Source organism: Trichoplusia ni, chromosome 23 (genome assembly GCF_003590095.1).
Source record: "Trichoplusia ni isolate ovarian cell line Hi5 chromosome 23, tn1, whole genome shotgun sequence".
Taxonomy (NCBI): domain Eukaryota; kingdom Metazoa; phylum Arthropoda; class Insecta; order Lepidoptera; family Noctuidae; genus Trichoplusia; species Trichoplusia ni.
In genome coordinates, this window is record NC_039500.1 from 2,981,906 (window position 1) to 2,998,944 (window position 17,039).

General features: G+C 34.0%; 1 protein-coding gene across 1 annotated transcript in view; it reads right to left on the reverse strand.

The window, feature by feature from the left end:
* Positions 1-289: 289 nt before the first annotated feature.
* The window catches only part of LOC113504869 (sodium/calcium exchanger 1), a 107,008-nt gene continuing 90,258 nt past the window's right edge, over positions 290-17,039 (reverse strand). The window contains exons 3-8 of the mRNA XM_026887359.1: positions 4,975-5,123; positions 4,576-4,675; positions 4,059-4,157; positions 3,501-3,659; positions 1,153-1,324; positions 290-781 (exon numbers count right to left, since the gene is read on the reverse strand). Coding sequence (XP_026743160.1) covers positions 577-781; positions 1,153-1,324; positions 3,501-3,659; positions 4,059-4,157; positions 4,576-4,675; positions 4,975-5,123 — 884 coding nt within the window. The 3' untranslated portion in view covers positions 290-576. The remainder of the gene's footprint in view (positions 782-1,152; positions 1,325-3,500; positions 3,660-4,058; positions 4,158-4,575; positions 4,676-4,974; positions 5,124-17,039) is intronic.

The window sequence follows — 17,039 nt, forward strand, 5'->3', positions numbered from 1 at the left end:
GTTCTGTTGATATAAACCTATTTATATGCCTATCCACAGCCTCCAAGGCTACTTCTTTATAATTATTATCAGGGTTATAAGAAGGATCGAAAGAGATTGTTCTAGAATGAAGAAAGACATCCAACGTCTAAACCTGTACATTTGAGCACATAGATTTTATAGAGCGAGTTTAAAAGCAGCTGATTATAAGATAAAAGATTTTGCATGTTAAACATTTCTTTATCATCTAGAAATTAGTTTAAAAAATACTAATAGTAAAAAGCAAAAAAAAAAATATTTTAGTTAACTGAGACGAAAAAAATAAATCTCTAAAATATGTTTTTCTTGACTGAAATTTCGTTGTTTCATGTTCTCATCATCAGCTGCTAAATCGCCCACCAAACACGCTTACAACGGTACATATTTAGACAATAACTATGAAAATCTAAAAACAACACTATCGCTTACGACGTTTCTCCCTAGAACCCAAAGGTTCTACCACTATACAAAAAAAAAACGCCTTAAGTGACACTGCAATTTCTTCCAATGACTAAAAAGCGCTTACCTAATCGAAATATTTTACCAGATTATAGATATTTAGAATCCTGGGATAACGTCGTAGGCTTCTAAACTGGACATGGTGAGGTATATCAGCCATAGAGAGAAGAAGAACATGGAGGTGATGATTTTGATTGTCTTTGGTCCTCCGAGTTCACCGCCGATGCTTTTCCGTCGGCGGAGGACCAGGACGAGGACTGCGAGGCAGGCTTCGGAGCAGTACATCGTCACGCTGAAGGCTAGGCTGTGGATGAAATGGAAAATTAGTTCACACTCTAAGTTTTGAAAAGGATACAATTTTAGGTAGCAAGTTAAAGAGCCTTAAATAATATCTATTACAATCATAATGAATGGTTTATGGTTATCATTAAGTTCTATTTCTGCTTTGATGCGAAACGTGGAAAGTTACATTATCAGTGTCCTTCTTATTATTTTTTTCTAAAAGTACCTGTTTTGCCGTTTTCTTATTTTTTACTAACCAGTCCTAATCAGGTATTTACCAGATAACTACATGAAAACGATCTTTTTATTGTATAATATGTAATTATTCTTAATAACAAGATCTGCGCAGCTGTTTTTTTGGAACAAATCAGACATTACGACATCAACACTCACTTTCCAGGATCAATTTCGAACTTCTCGCCCTTGCTCCAGTGGACGATGGCGGCGAGGGTCCAAGCGACCCCGATCCCTAGAAACACGTTGACAGCATTCGATCCGGTCACGTTCCCCACCGATGCGTCCGCGTACTTGTCTTGACACGCCGCCACCTTACTCGCGAATGTGTCTAGGAGATAAATTGGAAATAGGGTATGAATAATTAGAATACACAGGTAAACGATTACTTAAAAGTAGGTCTCTGTGTAATATTAACTGAAGACTGAAAGGTTTGATTGTTGTAGAAAAAACAATTTAAAAATGAAAGAAAGTACTGTACAGTACAGTGGTATTTGGCCAATTCCACTGTATACCACGCGTTACGGATTCCAACACAGCAAGAAATTACACAAGAATTATATTCCTTTCTGATATTGGAAAAAAAAAACAATAAAATTGATTTGAGATAAAAAAGTTCACACATGTTCATTTAAACACCTGTATTATGTTAACTATATTATTTCTACTAACCGTTCCCATTTTACTGTTATTTCGAAATCAAAAATAACATAGATTTAGAATTATTAATATGCATATTATTGTAACAAAATGATTGGTTTCTAAAATAATATTACGAGCACCTATAATATTAATACAAACTATTATTTTAGCTGCTCTATATTTTCTAAAGAGAAAAGTAAAATATAACGTCTTCAATATCAAATGTATATAGTAAATGCTTTCCATTTCAATAAAGAATGAAAAAAAATTGCATTGACCACGATTGCTTACTCGTGGTTTGACAATCACAGTTTCCAAATTCTGGTATCCGAATTATTCGATATTTAAGACGCTATATACCGCCTAATCAGATGAGATAATCTGGTAAACCCGCACGAAAAACTGCAAAATTGCTTACAGCAATAAAGCCACCCTTTGTTCTTTGTATTTCGTTCATTGAATTTATTTCTTAATTTGGTATACAATAAAGAGTTACCAATCTATAATAAGATCGGGGTCGTGTTTAGCCAATATTGAGATAATGGAAAATCGAAAAATGTTTTCGGTTTTTATAAAAATATCAGTGGAAATTAAAACACAAAAGTTGTTGGCGGCGAACGTTATGAAGAGCAAAAACTGTTTCATCTAGTATTAATTAGGAAGTCAATTGATAACCCAAAAGAGGTTTTTGTGGAAATTATTAGCTTGGAAATGATTAGGGTTTCGGAATAGCTCTTGTGATAGACATTCAAGAGGATATTCAATGAATTTCAATATTTTATAATCCTTAATCATGATGAGAGATTTTTGTGGATGAAGATGAAAGAATAAATTTATTTATACCGTCAATTTAATTAATTAGACACAAACTCTTGGCTATTACAAATCAAGCAAAATCTGAGTTCCAAAATTGCCCAAAAAGCTCTTTCAATCAATTAATCGTCTTAAGTTTTAAATGTCCTCAAAAAAGGCTAGTTCTACAAAACTTTTCTTTCGTTTTTCCTTATTTTTATTAATCAAAGTCAATCGCATAAGTTTTGATGTCCATCCTATTCTCAAAATATTACAAGTTTCTGCCATTTTCATTATTCTCCAGCTTCTTTTTCCCGACATACTCTTTGTGATGTTAGATATGAAAATCTAAACTAAACATTTGTATAAGATTATCTTGAGCGTCCATCTTACATACTCAGCTTAAACAGTGTATAGTCTAAGAGCCCTCGACGTTGAGTACATAAGTATCGCTAGAAGCAATATTCCATGTATCTTTTGATAAAAGATTACACGAAAACACGATTTCTTGAAGAAGATTACTTTAGCTTTAAATTTTATCTTGGTCTCTACATTTGGTGTTAAGTTTGAAGAAAATATAGAATCTACTTAAGTACTTTAAATTGCTTCCACGTTTTCATATGCTGTTTTACATTTTAAATCCTAATTATACTATATGAATACAAATTTACCTATAGTATTTGTTTATAAAAACACACGGACTGGTGTTTATGGGTCCCGGAGATACTATGTCCTGCACGACAGGTGTATCGAGATAACGTACGGGCACAACTGCAGTAACTCTAAAAATGTACTGTTGTAATACTTGTAATGCATAGTACATTAAAAAAATACATTTTTAGACATGGACATTAATAATAAAGTTGAAATTAAACAATGACATTGCGGGAGAAATCCTCTCTGTAACTTTTAATATTTATGAAACTAACTTCGTCTTTAATATACGTACTTTAATATAATTGTAATTTAGATATTTAAAAAAACCTTGATTGTAATCAACATGGCTTAATACCGTTCCCCTGACCACTTCAAAATCTATCATTTCCAAAAATAAAAGAAGCAGAAGAACTCACCAGGTATGCTCGTCCCCAACGCCACGAAGACAATAGCGGTGACAGAATCCTTGATCCCAAGGGTGCAGCCGAAGTGGGATGCCACGTCACCGATCACCGCTGTCACCAGACCGATGCAGATGATTGATACCACGAAGCATACGTAACCACCGCCGATGTCTAGAACAAGGGACAAGAAAGTGGTACTTTTTTTAGATGATAAAATTGTAGATAGGGAAATAGACGATAGTTAGGAATTATACGGTACATTGTATAGTAGTTCATGTAGAATATTGTAGCAAAACAGTTTTAAGTTAATAAAGGAGAGAGTGGAGTCGTGGGAAATTTTTGACTAGATGCTGTTGCCATTTTCAGGTTGTCATTTTTATAGCATTTGTTGTTTTGCGTTCTCTCCCTCTTTACGATAATCCACTTAAACAAAGACCGATTATATTCTACGGTCTTTTTGGTCTCTGTGACATGGCTCTTTCAGAATTTTACTTTAAGCGTAGATAGTTCAAGTTTGCACTCTTCTAATTTTGATACCTTGTCATAAATTTGATCTATGTAATAACTCACCAGTGGGTGGGATCAAAGCGAACACAATCTTCCAGAATAGAGTGACGACGTGTAAGACGTAGTCGAAGCACGAAGGAGGTTCGTCTGGGTCATCTGAACCTAAAAATATAACTTGGTTAATATACAAAGGTTTAAAATTTACCTATTATAAACTAGAAAAATACTGGCGAATCACAGCCAGACACAGATAAAAATAAAGAAATGATTTTTTCCCCCAAAACTTTCCACTATATTCGTTCCTGGGCTACCCGGAACGACCCCACAATGTAGGCGGTTAGATTAGCGTTTAGGAAATCTATACGTGGATAAGATAACTCTTGAATATTATTGAGTATGTTGTAAGTTATTTCAAGTTCACAAATTCATTCTACAGTCAAAGTATTAGTGACTAACACACACACAAACCACACAGTCACTTCTATTCCTCCTTCGATACGGTTTTCTTTGACCTTTGTAGGTAACATTGTGTATAAAGGTAGTTCAAACCATTGTGTTTCAATCTTAATCTCGGACTGACCTGAGCTAGCTGTTAACGCCTCTGAGAACTGTTCCTTCCAGGACGACGTGCCTATTATAATTGATGCGTTTGCTCTCTGCACTAGTTTGTCAACTGTGTTCTGAAACAAAAAGGCAACGGTTAATATGTAACAGTTCTAGTCACCTTTCTAACTTTCAAGTATAAGAAAATTGTGGCATTTAGACCCCATTTTCTCAATAAATATTTAAGTTGTTCTCTTAAAAATCTGATTAATTTTCATGTTTTAATAAAAATCAAAGGAACTGTGTTTGTTAAAATATTATTTTTTCTAAAGGTTTATGAGTATATTTTGTTAAACGTTAGTAAAAAAAAACATTTATGATGTAATTTGTAGAGATGATCTGGAAACAAGATGTTTATAACAATTCTTTGACTTACTTTAAACTCCTTGCTTTCTTTAATCCTGAGCTGAGCTCTTGTGATCTCACCAGCTCGGGGCAGCCCCATCATGGCTACCACAGCCTCCTCCTCAGGAAGCGTGGCCAGATGGTTGGCTTCATTACCAGTTGCAACGGGATTGTCATCATCTATGGCAAAAATTACATGTTAGATACGGAAAACGAATAGTCCAAAAAATTTTGAATCTATTTTTTGGCAGACATGCAACACGAAAACACAAAATGAGTTGTGTATGATTGTTAGCGTCTATATTATAACTTAACCTTGAAATTTGTGTTCATAACTTATTGTCAAATTGCACATAAACTTACGAGCACTTGTAAATGTGTATTACAATATACAACTCACCTCTTATCAGCTAGCATTAATATTCTAAATAAGGTAAGGTTTTTGTTTATGGATGTGGTAAAATAAACTCGCATGACACACAATGAGATGATTCTATTATTTTCAATATCGAAAATTAATTTTTTTTAAAAAAGGAAAGATAAGACTGTAGCTCTCAACTATAATGACCGAAAGGGACACCACAATCCCGGAACACAAAAAGCAAAAAAAGATTTTTGTGCGTCAAAGTCAGATACTCCTTTCGCTCAAACCAAAGCAGGAGAAATCATTACACGATCCAAAGAAAAGCTTATAGCTTCCTTGTGTATTTTAAAGATAACGCTATCACAAAAAATCAAGAGTTCTAGATCCATACGCATTTATATCTGAAAAGTTTCAACCAATATAATTTAATTCGATCCTTTCCTCAAAACTGGAGTCGTTGTGTGTAATAGCTGTAGAAGGAATGTTGTTTTTATCCCCACTTATTTTGTGAGGGAGCTACGTGACCAGTATTTATTATGCAATGTTCATACTGTACTCCCTTGGGGGTGAGCAGAATTTTAAGTGGAACGTGCATCTTTCGAGGTTGTGAACGATATTCATGCTGGCGGATGTATGCATCTGTTTTCGGGAGAACGGTTTTAGATGTTAGATGAAACTCTGTTGTTTACATGCTAAACATGTTTAATGGAACTGAAAATTGGAAATATGGAGATGCTGCTTTGTAGTGACGAAGCACTTTGAAGATGTTTTTTTTTCTGGTACTCGATAAATGACAATTGACTATATTTCATGAAGAAAAAAGGCAAAGATTTTGATAAAAAATAAAATATTCCTTAAAAAAAAATACTGTTGATGAGGTTTACTCTTCACGCAAACAAATCTGTTAGTTTTGGAAACCGATAATCAAAAAACAAAGCATTCAGAAAACCAAAATGTGGATTTTTGAAACCTGCTCGCATAAATCGCAAATCAAAGTCCAGCCATGAAAACTTTTTTAAACATTTACTTATCAAAATCAGGTATTTGAAGAGAAAATCCACAAATGTTGCAAGCTATTCTCATTTTAATACCCGTCTATCCGGGAGACATGTTCAGTGCTCACCCATTAAGTTGAGTGCTTGCGCAATTTAACAAATTAAAATAAGTATTATGCTTAAGTGTTGTTCTAAGTATTTAGAAAACTCGAAAAGCTTTTGTCATTTGTTCGAGATTCAAAGATCATTTGAGAAATTTTAAAGATTTTTGTTTGAGAAAACTAAAATAAAAGGAAATTGTTTTTGCGTTGATTTCTGACCTAAATCTATTTTGATTTTTAGGATTCAGTACTCAATGGCTAAAAATGGAACCAAGTTACTGAGATCCCTCTGTCTGTCGATGTGTCTATCTTCAGCCTATATCTTTTAAACCATGATAACTAGATACTTATAATAATTTTCGCCGATGGCGTTTCTGTTAAATACAACATAAACGAGGCTGGACGGTGGTTGTTATGGTCATACTTTTGTTGGTATCTTCACTCCCTTAGAATTTGCAGTCAAACTAGCTTTTAAGTGATGTTATACGAAATGTTGTGTGATCATAAAAAAACAATCGGTAAAGCTTTCTGCTGTCCGTATGCCATTCATCTGTTAGGGTAGATGCAGGTACATTTTTAAATCGTATACCATAACACGGTAGGTACTGTTCAGGAACTTGGTGGATTTTTTAAACGCCTAGATTTTACTAGTTGCCTACATTTACTACGAGATTGCTATAAATATGTAATACGTATATCTTATACTTGTCTAGTAATTAAAAAAGATGACCTTTTATCAATTAGCTACCTAATAACAAGGAGGCTTGTTCCAATCAAGAGAGCCTTCTCATTTAGTGAGTGCTTACTTCGCTTTTGGTTCTTACTAATTAAAGATTATGTAGGTAACTGATAGAAACGCCTGTAACATCTCTGACTATAATATAATATATCCTGGGACAACTCACACACGGTTATCTGATCCCAAGCTAAGCAGAGCTTGTGTTATGGTAACCAGACAACTGATAAACTTACTTATATATTTCTAAATACATACATATTATAGATAAATTACAAACAGACACCAGAACAAATGATCGTGCTCAACACACAACAATTTTCCTTAGCGGGAATCGAACCCACGACCTCGGGTATAGCAGTCAGCATCACTAGCCACTAGACCAACAGACAACAATAAATGAACCATATCGAAGGGTTTTGTAATGACTATCAAAACTTATTACCGTATTAAACTTGGTTTTATTTTAAATATATGGATAGGCGACTGATGAAGGTCATCGCGGCAAACCTACTGTGAGCGACGTATTTCAGGTTTGATCCTCTTTTAGGACAATTTTTTGCGTGAACCTAAAACGCTCGTTCTGAGTCAGGATGTATTTCTGGCTTCAATTTTCGTTGAACCCCCGCAACACAAGAATAAAATTCTTATACCTTAGTAAGATCATACCTTATACATTTGTCTTATATGTAGCTTAACTGACTAAGAATTCAAATAAGGTATTAACATAAGTAGGAATAGGTAACATATTCCCGTATCGCGAAGTCGTAATGCTTAAGCACCAAGTAAGTACGATTACAATGTTAATGTACGCAATCAAATTGTAATTTGAGAAGCCAAGTTTTTGACGACCGTTCCAGAATGTCATTTATTTTGATTAAGCGAAGTCTTTAGAGTTATTTTTAACAAAGCTTTTTGATGGAGAATTTAGAAGAACTTTAAATCTCATTATTTGATGGTTTTAAGTTTTAGGTTTGTTCTGTAATGAGTTCTTTTAAGCTATTTACTTACTTCAGAATCACAATTTCAGATAAAATCTTTTGAAAAGAAGTTTGGAATACTTATAATACAACTTTCCTCTGCCCCGATACAAAACAAGCACAGGGTAATTCGACGAATATCAGAAATGAAATGGAATGAAGTGATATATCATGTATCTGCCAATACAATAAATGGCATGACATACTTTACAGTCATGTCAGTATTTTAGGTAATTGGAGTCGAAATTCCCGAATTGGCTACTGGCTGTGAAGAAACCTCGAAAAATATTCAGAAGTCTTCAAACTCAAAAACATTAATTAAAAAGTTCCATTCGCCAAACGAGCCACCCCCTTAAACAACCCCAACATATATTAAAAACACTAACAAATTTATAAACCCGTCAAGCGTATTACAGCAAATAAAACCCTATCCACCAATCACCTGGATTGATTAACAGGAGTGTTCACAGTTTACAAATCCTTTAATTTCACACCCCATGAATGTAGCGTGTTCAAGCGGATCCCGATCGGGTAACGTAATTTATTGGAGCCAATATCACTGATTCGAGTAAATTGCCTCTTAATGCTAGGATCAAGCATCCAACGGTAATCTGAGATGAGTTTAAAGGTGTGTTAAAGAAAAATCCCGTCGGAGGCTGTTTTAGAATTTGGCTTGTTTGGATTCCAGTTTATCTAATAATGCCAGCCTATTTACGTCCCACTGCTGACCACCGGCCTCTCATAGTAAAGGAAAGCGTTGACCATTAACCACCACGCCAGCTCACCGCGGCTTAACCATTTCAGATCCCAATTTTTGGTTTTCTCAGTTTTTCCTTCACCGTTTGTCAGTGATGTTTTAGAATAATTTAAAAAGTACATGTTGCTTTGATAAAGTCACTTCGGTACCTACTTTGCCTCCTTTGAGAGCGAACATGCACCAGGTGCATATAAATCCATGAGATCCAAGTTTTTAAGTTAGATTGAATAATTACATTAATTAGTCGAAACATTGTCTCGAATGCTGTTGTGATAATAAATTAACATTTAAAATCTAAAAAATAGGAAAAGTAAATACAGCCGTCCATCCGCCCATCAGGCCCCATATTGCCATATCACCCATATTGCCTATGTGGAAGAGAATATCTGCTCTACGTCATCTATTGCCCTGTCTTACTAATAAATAATATTACTTTAAGACGTGTTGGTTGAGCTTGTGAACTAAAACTAGTCATCACCTACTACCCTACCCCAAAGGGTAACTTGAAGTGTAAAAGTTAATGTGGTTAAGTGTATTCCTGTGAGCGTAAAAGAAATGTTTGTGTGAGTTCTTAACTAAAGATATGATTACTTTCAATGAAATTATATAATATGTACAATGTTATGAGTTAAATAAAACTTAATTTAACATCATGTGTTGTTAACTCAAGATTAAAACAACTACCACACATTGCAAAACAAAAAAAGCAGTTTGCAAGCATCAAAAAGCATTGAAAAAGCGCACGAGCGAATGGTGCTTAAAATGCTCTCAAAATAAAAACATTATATTTAAAAGCAGAGAGACAATATATACACATAACGAAAATCTTACTTGTGCACACATAGATACAGTTCCGATGACAGAAAGCAGAGAAAAGAAGGACAGAGAAGAATAAAATAAAGATTTAGTTTTAGAGAAAATGTGCTTTAGAAGATAGTTGGTGCTGTGGTTCCCGGAAAAGAGCAAATGTGTTGAAATATGTATGCCTTTTAAAACTACTAGTATTTTGTTACACATTACAGTTCATGCATTTAAAGTAGATAAATTAAATGATAATTGATTAGTGTAAATATAATATATTATACAAAAAAGTGAGAACCTCCTTTTTTGAAGCCGGTTAAAAAAGATTTTAATCAATCTTTTTTATATATTTTTTTCCATTATATTAACTTTTTTTTTATATGCAAGATACTTTATGCAGTCAAACACTTTGAACACTAATACTATCAATTGTCATCACAGTAAAAATAAAAGTATTAACCAAACAAACTGTATCAATCCTTCTCTAAAATTGAAAGAACACAATTCCCCATTGGATGAATAACAAACTGTCCGTGAACCAATTATTGCAAAGAGAGTGACATGACGAAGTAAATCCAATTATAATAAAAAAGAAGTAAAACCTTTAACCAAACTGCTTCGTCGTGAAACCCTCAGCCTAAGCGTAGCAATCAAAATATCTTAAATATCATTATGGAGTTGTTCATGGCTCTTTAAGGTCAAAAAGTGTTTTTGAAAAATTGGTTTTTAATAAAAGAGTCCGTGATACCCATACGTCATTTACTGGGCTAGCTAAACTATTAAACTTTGAAGTACATTTTTAAACTCACACAGACAAAGTCACCGGCGATAGCGAATATTGGTGTTGTTTCTCTTTCAATGATATTATGATTTTAATGTTAACAAAAAAAACAGAATATTCTTTTAACATTTTAGTTTCTCATAAAATAAATAACTGAAAATTGTCGCCTATATATAACAAGACTGAATAATATAAATAAAACTGTTTCTTTACCGGGGACCACAAGCAAAAATCATTATTTTCAATCTTGAATTTTTATATCTACCGTTAAGTAAACCACCGTTCTCATTATTTTAATGAAAGCCATCCACTACTGGATACAACGCGCTAACTATGAGCTCTTAAACCAGAACTATTGATATTGTGGGAGCAAGACAGCGTTATAAACTCCGCATCAGTCTATCTCTCTCACAATTGCATTAGTCTTCGTTCAACAGCTCAGAGTACTAAACTCTACAAAATCCTACACAACAAATCTGCATAGCAACTAACAACTACAACTAAAATAAATCAGGCTTTTGAGTTAAACATGTAGTAGTTAAACTATTGTTTGAATTAACTATTATGAAGAGAAACTGTAAACTGTAAGTGTCACTAATTGTCTTAATGTCATTGAGTAAGTGTGTTATTATATCTAAAAGATTTGGTAATCTACAAAAATGTAATGAAACTACTTAAGAATCTATTAAAAAATGCCTAAAACGAAAACATTCCTAAACTTTATATATTATTCTGTTAAAACTAATGACGTTGTTTTTTTTTAATGCTAGCAATAGGTAGGATGATATTCTTAAGAATATTTTTTTCATGTCGTTTATTGATCACACTTCTTTTTTATCTCTCAAACATAAATTTGTCAAATTACGTTGAATAGAACCTACTCGTAACGACAGTTCTGTGTATGAAATTCGCGAAGCTGTTACGTCGCAAGCCAGAAGTTAAAAGCTGTTTATCTCTTTGAATGTTCATTTTTTATGTACTATTTTTTAATTATTTCATCTGATAGACTAACGTCATTGACATCGACTAAGGTCATTCATATGAACATAAACACATTTACAATTTACGTGTACATTAAAATGGATTCTAAGGGCCATATTTTATGTGACTAAAATCTTTAATCAACATGCTTAATTCTAACCTCAACTTATTCAAAAATCATCTAAATGAGACACAAACAGAAAATCAATTTTAACTATACAAAACTCTTTTTTACAAGCCTAATTACGTATTAAATTCAACAGCTGGTCATTTCCCCTTTTCTTCAAAATCTTTTTCGATTTTACGTATAGAAAGTCATCATCGGCGTAGCCTTTTCCCAACTATGTTTCAGCTACATAGCAGTGTTTTACAAGGAGCGACTGCCTATCAGACCTCCTTAACCCAGTTACCTGGGCAACACGATACCCCTTGGTTAGACTGGCTGTCAGACTTTTTCAAGCTTTTGACTACCTGTAACGACTGTCAAAGATGTAGGAATAACAGCCGGGACCCACAATTTAACGTGCCTTCCGAAACACGGAGGAACTCGTTATGACAAAGATGGTCACCCATCTACGGACCAACCGCGTCAAGCATAGCTTAACCTGTGATCGAATCACTTATGCGGTTATAGCTTAGCCACGAGCTCCTCTTACGTATAGAAAGTCGTTCACCAAAATAAAACGTTAAAAGTACTTCACAGAACATATCAAATCACACCGACAATCAGACGCAAAATAAATTCTTTGGTGTTTACAAAATGTCCCACTTAAATATTCAGGGGTATAACTTAGCATAACAAACGTAGGCTCTCTTTATTTCCTCATAACTCGGAATGTTTTGAATATATTTACCAGGGACCGGACAACCCCACTTTAGAGTTAAGCCGTTTGACAGGGTAACCCGTACACGGGGTAACTCATATCGCAGTGTTACCTTTTGTTCGAGTTACACCCTCGAAACCCAGCGAAATGGTTAACACCTTCATTATGGTAACCACGTGAAGGGGTTAACCCCTTCAATAACTTAACCCTTTGAAGTGGTTACCTTCACGAAAGGCTTTTATTCGTGTTACCCTGAATTACCCATTAAACTTGAGCTGCATACTTGCACCCTAGCGGCCCCTCATTGCTTTACTAAGACTACAACTGATTTTCTTCTATCGCCGAGGCGTCGCGCCGCGACTCGCGCCTCTCGGGCAAACTACCTACGCGCGAAACGTCATATAGGTAACTAGCTGTTGCCCGCGACTTCGTCCGCGTGGTTAGAAGATATAAGTTAGGAATATTTGAACGAATGCCCTCGAAGATTAATATTTTTCCCCGTATTTGCCACATTTTCCATTAAATCTTCGGTCCTATTAGTTGCAGCGTAATTTTATATACCTAGCCTTAAACCTTCCTCGATTATTGGTCTATTGAACACAAAATGAGATCAAATTTTTTAGATGAAATTATTTATAATAATTAAAAAAAAATCGATTACAAGTTTTTTTTTCATTTTTTGCATTTTCTGAGAAGATTTGACGGGTGAATTTTCGATTGAAAATTAGAGTGTTTTTTTATATTAATTCAAAATAAGGTGAAAAAATAAATATTTTTAATCAAATAAATTACAGCGTATTTGGGACACAAAAAAGTAAGTTTTCACCAAATTTCGTTACAAAATAAATTTTTGTAAAAGATAAAAATAAAAAACCACAATCTTGGTTTTTTGGATTTTTCACATAAATTTTGAGGTTGAGTGAAAAAAATGTAAACACAAAAGTTTTAGATCTTTTTATTTCCTACAACTTTGCCATTTGACTTTTTTCGATACGAATTTTAGTTTTGCCGGAAATCGAGAAAATCCGTTTTTTACTCTTCAAACGTCACTCCCACCCCCTTCTCGACCTCAGATCGCCCCCGTAAATTAATTTTCCTTTCATTTTTATAATATTTCCTTTTCTAATGGGTTTCATCCTACTACTATTTTTTTTGGTTTTAAAAATTATCGACCCTGGTCTACAAGTATAGACACGAAAAATATATATCACAACGTTTCAAATGTGCGACAAGCAAAATTAAACTGTAAGATCATATCTACAATGATTTTTATTCCATGTTTACAAGTTGCTCGGTAAATGCAACAATGGCGCCGCTGGGCGGTAAGATGTCACGTGCGCTCGTGGTTATACTATTTTCAAACTAATGTCTATGATAAAGAGTGCATATTACACTGTCTTAGGTTGGAGTGGGTTACCCTGTTACAGTGTTACAGGGTAGTGAAAGGGTAACCTGTTCAGAACAGGGTTCCAGTAATCCGTTCGAAGGTGTAACATATGTCATAGGGTTTTTTCTTGAAGCGCTTAAAAAAACCCCTTCAAAAACCCTTTCAATGAGTATCCGGACGGTCCCTGATATTTACTTAGCTAAGTTATCAACGGACTTGTCTTATAAACATGTACGGTGGAAATTATGAAATAAAGTTGGAAAGATAATATAAAGGGAAGATAATTTTGTCAAAGTTATTTGTCTTAGCCTGGTTTTACATATTTGCCTGCATTTTAATTAAACTTTTATTAGGGTTTTCAGACATTTAAGAATTGACCCAGGATTTGTTTGGCATTCGAAGAAGCAATTATAATGACGATTTGCTCAAAATCCCAAGAAGCGGAGGATGTGAATTACATAAGATAGATTATAGTGAAGAATAAAAGAAAATCGATTCGGGAGATCCTTTGTCCAGCGTTGAACGCTGGTCCAAGGTAAGTGGTAGAGCCTTATGATGCCTACGATGATACAGGAGATTCTACTTCTGAATGATTTCTACGCTATCTTGAACCCAATTTTTTCTCAGCCTTTATTTCAACTACACAAATATTATTTAAAAAACCAAATAAGCATCTCCAAAATTATTTCTTATACCAGTATCTACGTACTTTAATTTTTTATCGGTTTCCCAGTTTCCGATTTTCCGACCTTTGAACACCCGAAACGTTTTTATGGACTCCGAAGTTTTCGATAAAAATCCGCACGTCACATTTTGGGGTTCACTATAAAGTATTCAAGGAGGTATTGCTCCGAGGCCAGTACGTGGGTTCTTTACAAGATCAACATAATGTTTCGTCCCTCCGATTTTAGGAGGCCTGCCACCATCTTGTACGAACATCTATTTATCGGTGCGGAAAAGAGATGCCGCCCTACAACATATAGCTCGCTGTCTCGCTCTCACATCCACAGTGTTATTTAAGGTGAAGGATGGTAGGCCCCTAGAGTCATTCCGATTCAACCTTCGGTTTGAAAGGACGTATTTTGACATTTATGATGATTCGAATCTGCTACCGTGGCTGGGTTTATACTAATGTAGTTTGACAGGTTTCATTCAAGCAAACCATTATTTATTTATTTTTTAGTAAAAAGGGGAAAAATAAGCCTTTTATTTTAGTTATCCAGATGTTGGTCTGAATTTTAAACTGATCAAAATATTGCACAATATAATAAATAGTATGGAAGAAAATAAATTGAATTAAATACAAAAATTAAGCTTTAAAATATTGTCGGTACCACGGTACTACGGTATTTTACATCGGATTCGAACCAGCGACATTGTGCATGTAAATTCTACCATTAAACTTCTGGGCAGCCATTACAGTCCTAATAGAATGATTTTAATGGTCTGTACCTCAGCGATCTGGGTCATTGAAACTCGACCTTTTTTATGGGGAAGAAGTTTTATGGGGAAGCAGGGTTTTATGAAGGTTCGTATCTCTTTGGAGTAATACAATTTGATTTCATGGATGAAAAATTATGATTTTTAATTTCGAATTTATTCAAAACAAAATTTCAAACCCCTGCCTGCCTAAGAGTGACTATTGAAATTGGATACTTGACTTCGAAATTTGACAACACATGCAAAGAGGAAGGTTGAATATTTTTTTCCCTATAAACACGATAAGAGAATATTTTGTTTTTCATTTACTCTAAATAACAAAAAAGATTTATAGTCTATTCGCTACTTAAACATGTCGTACAAATATAATAAGAAGTATTTTATCATATTATGGAAACTGACACTTTTTTAGAGAATTGAAAGTAATAAGCGAGGGGTCAAGGATTGCTTCCAGAAAGCCAGGTAGCCGATACCAACATAGTTGGGAAAAGGCTAGGCCAAAAAAAAAATGATCTAAATATAAATCTCATATACAATACAATATAACATTCAATCAGTGTACCGTTCACAAAACTCACATCAACTTTAAATAAAAAGTAAACTGAAAAACAAAAAATAAACGAAACAACATTATAAAGTCGATAATAAATCACTGAAATGGCAGAACCTTACTCAGCTGAAAATAATAAAGTAATACTCGTTTGTCATTACAGCGGAGATAGAGATTTACATCTAAATGAATGAGATGGAAAAAGATATCTCTCTTTATAGATGAAGATAAATGGATTAGATGAGTTTTACAAGGATGAAGACGAGATTAGTGTTGTTTTGTTACGGTTTTAATTTTCAAAGTTTTGTTGAGGGAGATAATTTTGTTATTTGTTTCGTAAAATTGTTTACAAATAATAACTTTTAAAAGGCTTAAAAAAGATTAGGATTTTAAAATGTTATAACATTGTTAATTAAAAATAAATCTTCTGGAACAATTTGAGTATTTATCGCTTTGTGAGTATCCTTCATCATACATATCTCATAAATTACTAAAACGATTTTGATAAATTTATTACTATCTCCAGCAGAAGACACTGTGTGCCTACATATTTACTTCTGCTTTAAAATGAATGTTAATACATGTCTTGAAACACAATTCACTAATTCCATTGTCAAGCGATTTCAAATCATTAATTTTCCTAAACTCTCATCATGTCACAACATTCATGGAAAATAACAAAAGTGACAATTAACTTCATTTAACAAGCCATGTCACACGGATTTCAAAGGGGCATATTAATTGCCTCAACCTAATTCCCCTGTCCAAAAATAGTTTGTTAGGCATTGTTCAAAACGGCTGATTTGCCATTCAGTCAGCGGCACGCACCTTTATTGGTGTTGTACGTAAAATATTAGATGTCAGCATTCCATGAAATATTGTAAAGAATTTTGTTAACAGGTACAAAATAAGTTGTGGACTTTTTACTGGCTTTTTCAAATAATACACAGATAAGGGTAGATCTTAAAGTTAAATTATGAATTGCATAGGGATATGTAAACGGTCCGCTGGACCTAACCGATTCTTTTGCATAAAAAATGCTTGAATTTTGATGCCCAAGTCAATAGGACTATTGTTTATAAGGTTTCGTATTTCATTAATAGGTATCGCAAGAGTCATTGCAGCATAACTGTAAAGATATGATTTAATCCTATCGCTTCTCTCCCATCTTAATTATGATGGTTCCTGCAGTCTGCACTGAGTGCAGTTTCACTGTGCTTTTATGACAGTAGTGTCACAGTGACACCTGGAAAAGGATTACTGATTTTTGATATTATATTAGTGCAGAAAAACCGTCTTTTATGCTATCTCACTTTGACAGCTGCAATTAATATGATATCAATGCGTCTTGGTAGGTATATGCGGCCCTGCATATGCGGTGAAAATGTAACTTGCGAAG